We start from the raw sequence: 6,121 nt of genomic DNA, 5'->3' as shown, positions 1-6,121 counted from the left end.
AGGCAGAGATTATTACTGCAGATGTTAAGAGCGGAAATGGATCTTCACACAATCTAGTGTCCCTTATTAGAAGAATTTATTAGTTACTGATCCGAATAGTATATAGTAGTTTTCCCAGTTGACTTAGTGGGTGAACTAGAAAACGGCTTCCAGCCCCCCATCTTCTGCTCTTCTCCGCCGGACCACACAGCCCTATGTATAGTGTGTGTCCCCTCTCTCCAAACTTCCTCCTCTTGGCTGTTTATATTCCTAGGATAAGAAACAATTTCTAAATGGCGCTTAATTGACCAAAGCGCTTGATTCGGGCGTGTAGGGAAAACAATAAATATGCCTGGAGCCCCTTCTGCGGCCGAAGCCAACCGCGGGCGCGCGCACAGACGCGGACGAGCGCTCCAGCGCGCAGCCGCGCGGCGGAGCCCGCGTGTCCGCTCCGGGCTGCCGTAGGTGGAGGTGGCCGGAGCCGGGCCGCCTCCCCACCCCCTTCCACGTCAGCCAAGGACTCTGCGGATCCGCCGCTGCTGCTGGGGTTGGAGCCCGAGTGGACGGTCCCGCGGTCGCCCCAGCTGCTGCCCCTCGGAGCCAGGTAGCGGGCCGCGAGCCCCCAGTCCCAAAGGCGCGGTGAGCTGGGCGGATCGGAGGAACCGGCGCTGTAGCAGGTACGGGCGGAAGGGGAGCGACTAGGCCGCTGGCGGCCGGGCCTGGCGGAGCCGAGCGAGGGGTCTGGGAAGCTCTGGGCCGGACGCCGGGTCCCCGCCCGCGGACTGGCCGGGGGTCTCCTCCCTCCCACAGCCCCTGGGCTCGCCGCTCCCCCCGCGGCTCGCTTTGCGGGAAGAAGGGGACCGGGAAGGGGCGTGGGGGCGCAGCGCGCTGATGCAGGGACCCGCGGACGCGGAGTCGGCCGCCACCGTTAAGCGCCGTAAAACGCCGGGAGGTTTCCGCGGGATCGTCGCGCACGGGGTCTCTTCCCTGGAGGTGCGGATCGTCCGCCGTGTTCAATCACTTCTGGAACATAGCGGGGCGGGGCCCGGGGACTGTCACCGGGTGGTGGGCCTTCATTCGGCAGAGACATTCTAGACCCTGGGCGGGGCGGCGGAGTGCGACACGGTCTACTTTAGGTCGAAACTGACAAGTGGGTTTTTTTGGTGTTTTGTTTGTTTTTAGGCTCCATTTTTATGGGACACAATATAGATTGACCCAACCCTTCTAATACTTCATAAGCTAAACCGAATGAACTTTAGACAGTAAAGATCACAGTAGTTACTGGTTGTGTTTTTGGTTTGGGGTTTTTTTGTTTTTGCTTTTTTACTTGTAATGATACCCTCGTATTTACTTTTCTAGGTTTTCTGGCATCTATTATCCCTAAATCTTGCATCAAGGCTTGGTTATCACCGGAAACCATGACGGCTGCTGAGAATGTGTGCTATACGTTAATTAACGTGCCAATGGACTCCGAACCACCATCCGAAATTAGCTTAAAAAATGATCTAGGTAAACTTTGACAATTTTTTGAAAATAAAAAGCTCATTTGCACTTCAGGTTCCTTTATAATTGGAAATGCTTAATTTTTGTCTAAGCTTTTTCTAAGATCTCTTCAATAGACCTTCTGTCTTATTAAAAATGAAAACTTGTTACCCCTCAACTTGTAATTTTGGTTTTTGGAAATACAACATCTCAGTTCAGCTTAGTAAAGCTAAATGTAATAATTTAGTTGTTAGATATCTCTAAAAATAACATAATGGCTTGTGTAGTTTTATATATTATGCTTAAGTATAGCTGACAGTTCTTTGTAGGTAACAGATTGAGAGAATGTGTATTTGAATGTCTTAGTTCCTTTGTGCATTTAACTTCATATTACTTAGCTTGTGAAACTAAAGCAACTTTGTTCTTTGGGTACACTACCTGTTGAACAGTGAACTCAACACTGGAATACACAAGTATTTTCCGAAAAGATTTAAGCTTTTCATTTTTAAAGCATTTATGCAAAGGAGAACTATATTTCTGAATTTTAAAATTGTACACTGTCCCTCCTTTTTGTGATTCTGTCAAAAAAAAGTTTCTAAGTAACCCACATTCCAAAGTAATGATTTTTGTTTAATTGAACTACTAAAAATAAGTTTAACTTAAACTGATAACTATTGTTTAAAATAAAGTAGAGTGAAAATTATGCTTCAGGTATTGAAAGTATCTTTTAGAAGATAGTTTGCAGTTTGAAAGGAGACAATATTTTACTTGTGTATTCCTATCTCTTATAAGTAGTGATGGAATACCTCCTGATTTTAGTTTACTTATTAGGTTTCTGTTGAGATCTGTTTTTAGAGAAGGAAAAAGAAACCCTGTTTTGTGGAATTTAAACTGATATCCTTATATACAAAAGCGGGGTGTGTGTGTATGTGTATGTATTCATATTCACATAGTACAGGGGAATGAAAATTAATGAATAAACTTTAGTTTTTATTTTTAGACCCTCCTGATACTTAAGGTTATAGCTAGGGAGGTGAAGAACAAAATCTGTCCTTAATTGTAGACAATACCCTTTCTTAATTGCAGCTGCCTTGACTAATCTTCCCTAACCAAGAAATAAATAAGTAGTCTAAAATTTTATATATATTTTTTGACATCTCAAAAAAGTTGAGATGAGAAAAAGTTTAGAAGTGGTTTCCAATTTGAGTAACAAATACTTTTTTGTTTGGTGAACTATTGAGTTGCTTTACCTACACTTTTCTTTACCTTTAATCACTGGATATGTGGTCTGATGACTGTACATTCTCTGGAGTATGAAGTACTTAGTATATTCTGGTGAATTGAATTGATATTTTAAATTTTCCATATTTTTGGTAATGTTCATAAAGGAACAGAAGTTTTGAAAATTTTGAAGATGTGGATAAAAGCATCCCCCACCCCCACCTCAATTTGAATTGTTGGAATAAATGGAAATTGGTGTTGAGGAGGCTTTAGATATAAATGTAGATTTTTTACGAGTTTGCTATTAAACTTTTAAAACTTCACTGTTAGTTACAAGTAGTTTTTTATCCTGCTAAACTTTAAGATCTGCTAATTTTTGGAAAGTAAGCAAAAACTGGAACAAAAGAAGCCATCAGCATTATAATGATACAATTTTATGCTGTTTGGACTCTGTCCTTTACAGTATCAAGTGGATTAGAAAAAACATTGTTTTTTAAATTCAGAAAGGAAGCTTTGGGACAAAGAGGAAAACCTGTATAGGCTCAGTGAAGACAACTTTAGCCACTTAGAACTTTGCCTTGTCTGTCTTATTTTTGTGGTTGTAACTATCAGCTACTGTCACCTCTCCTGATGCTTTGTTATTGACATCCTCACAGACTTAAAAACTCAAAGTTTGTCTAGATTGATACTCCATCCTTTCACATTTATTTCTTGATTTGATATGGCACACACCAGTTTTTATTTATGTGTGGCAGGGGATATAATACTCTGAAGCAGGGAGAGATCCATGAGAAGTTAGTCAGTTTTAAACAAAAATACTGACCCTGGTGGGATAAATATGGCAATAACCCTCACTGTGTTTTCAGTTCAAATACCTGAGGATATTCTTTATTTTGCAACATGTTAGAATATGATACCAGTATAGGAATAGATAATTAGCCTTTGGGGACGAGAATGAACTTTTGATTTACCTGGTATAATTCTTTTCTACAGACTGGTAATTCACAGTTTCTGTCTCTTTGACAACAGCAAAGAACTCTATTCTTTATTTAGTAGCTACTTTGCTCTAAGTATTAGAAATTTATTTCTAGTTCTGTTTTTTACTCATGATAAATCTTAAGATTATTAAAGACCTTTGTCATCCCTCTTTGCCCACCCTTCTAGATACTTGATTATTTTTATGATCAAAACAATTGTAGCATTGTGCTTGTTTCATATTTCTGCCCTTGAATTTTGGATTTGAAAGATTTTTGAATACCGTAAGTTCATCAGTATTCAGGGTGGTTGTCTTTTATATTTTTGCCTTTGAATTTTGGATCCAAAAGATGTACCATAAACTTTTAGTATTCAGTGATAATGATGTGAAGTTATAGATTGTTTTGCATAAAATACTTTATAGTGCATATTTTTTTAGGCTAAGTAACAGTAAACTGACATCTTAAATGTGTTATCCTTAATTCTAAACAGTGGGTACTAATCTAGTATATTTTAATTTTTTTCCAATTTTTAGGTAATTTTAAAAAAAGATTCTAAAGTTTTATAGCCTGTAGGAATATGATGGGATCTTGGAATTAATCTAGTCATTGTTTCCCAACCTTTTTGAGTTTGAGAGTCTCCTACTTTTGAAAACATGTCACTGATCCACCCTTCCACAATAGTGGTTGTAACTTTGGTTGAGAAAATACTGACTAAAAGCTACTTTGAATTCAGAAGCACTTAATAGCATTTACATTTTGAAAAGCAGTGCATGCATGTTTGAGACATACATTATTTAGTATACCTATAAATTTATGGTCTCTGCATTAATTCCATTGGTTAGGGACCAGAGAACTAATCTAGTGCCTTCATATTGTGTGTAAAGAATCATGAGGTGCACAGGTAAATCACCTCTGTAAAGTCATATGGCTTATTTGTGGCATAACCAAGGTTGAGAATCCTTGTCATTTGGGTTAGTGCCTTTATTACCCTTGCTGCTGATAAAGTGAGAAAACGTTTTACTTTGTTAATTGCTTTTAAAATTATATGAGAAATTTTCTTTTGAAATAATCATGTTTTATTTAAAAAATTTTAAATCAGAAAAAGGAGATGTGAAGTCAAAGACTGAAGCTTTGAAGAAAGTCATCATCATGATTCTGAACGGGGAAAAGCTTCCTGGACTTCTGATGACCATCATTCGCTTTGTGCTGCCTCTTCAGGATCACACCATCAAAAAATTACTTCTGGTATTTTGGGAGATTGTTCCTAAAACCACTCCAGATGGGAGACTTTTACATGAAATGATCCTTGTATGTGATGCATATAGAAAGGTAAACTAAACCAGAATTACCTGTGAATATTGCTTTGATTTTAGATAATTATAAAATTGGTGGAAGGGGCTTTGCTTTACTCATAGATATTTGGAACTGAAATTGTAAGGAGTTATCATAAAAAGCTTTATTGTTACTTTTTCCACACATTTCCAAACATTTTTATGTGTTATTAATAAAAAACTGACAGAATATATCACATTGATGTGGTAAATAAAAATTGCTTTAATCAATAGGACTCTGATGAAAATTATCTTTCTCCTTAAACCTTTCTGACTTTTTTCATTGGACAACTTTGCGTTAAATTTTTTTTGTAAACTGCTGGAACTCAACATTTCCTATTTAAATTTTTATATCAGGATCTTCAGCATCCTAATGAATTTATTCGAGGATCTACTCTTCGTTTTCTTTGCAAATTGAAAGAAGCAGAACTGCTAGAGCCGTTAATGCCAGCTATCCGTGCTTGTTTGGAGCATCGTCACAGCTATGTTAGAAGAAATGCTGTTTTGGCCATCTATACTATCTATAGGTAAATAAATACACTCCTTTGACCTAGTTTTGTGAGGACTGTTTAATCTTTTAGACTAGAGGTTCCACAGTGGTTCCTTACAGATTGTATGTAGCTTGCAGATGTGTTTTGTTTGTCCTAAACAAGATTTTTTCCTTGTTATCATTAAGTTGTCAACATGAAAAGCCAAGAGATCTGGCAACACTGGATCCTAGTTTCTGCATGACAGCCGTCTGCTGAAATTCATGACAGTAGCCCCTTTTTTAAACAGGTTGTACACTTTCCATTTTATGACAGTGCCTGTCATTCTCAGTTGTCACTCCAGCCCACTTAGTTAATTTATTAACTTAGCCCCTAAAGACTTTAAGTTTTTGAGTTTTGACTGTTTTAGAATTCTCTTTTTATGGAATGTGGGTCTCTTTACCCTTAGAGGCCTTAAGGAGGGAACTTTTTAAGGAAGTGTTACAATTCTCAACTAATTCCTGTTCTTAGAAAGCTGAAGGTTTTGGATTTTAAAAACAATTCAAAGTACCAGTTAGATGAAGCTAAAATGCTTCGTTTTTACAATCGTTTTAGAAGTAGGATGTAATTTTTATAAATATCTTTGTATTTTAATATTCGATTA

General features: G+C 38.2%; 1 protein-coding gene across 1 annotated transcript in view; it reads left to right on the top strand.

Moving 5' to 3' along the window:
• Positions 1 to 573: 573 nt before the first annotated feature.
• Positions 574 to 6,121, top strand: part of COPB1 (coat protein complex I subunit beta 1) — a 32,389-nt gene continuing 26,841 nt past the window's right edge. The window contains exons 1-4 of the mRNA XM_016225192.2: positions 574 to 656; positions 1,339 to 1,488; positions 4,759 to 4,988; positions 5,348 to 5,517. Of these exons, the coding sequence (XP_016080678.1) occupies positions 1,398 to 1,488; positions 4,759 to 4,988; positions 5,348 to 5,517 (491 nt within the window). The 5' untranslated portion in view covers positions 574 to 656; positions 1,339 to 1,397. The remainder of the gene's footprint in view (positions 657 to 1,338; positions 1,489 to 4,758; positions 4,989 to 5,347; positions 5,518 to 6,121) is intronic.

This window comes from Miniopterus natalensis, chromosome 11, assembly GCF_054644295.1.
Source record: "Miniopterus natalensis isolate mMinNat1 chromosome 11, mMinNat1.hap1, whole genome shotgun sequence".
In the NCBI taxonomy this organism is placed as follows: domain Eukaryota; kingdom Metazoa; phylum Chordata; class Mammalia; order Chiroptera; family Miniopteridae; genus Miniopterus; species Miniopterus natalensis.
This window is presented reverse-complemented; position numbering and strand designations above follow the sequence as displayed.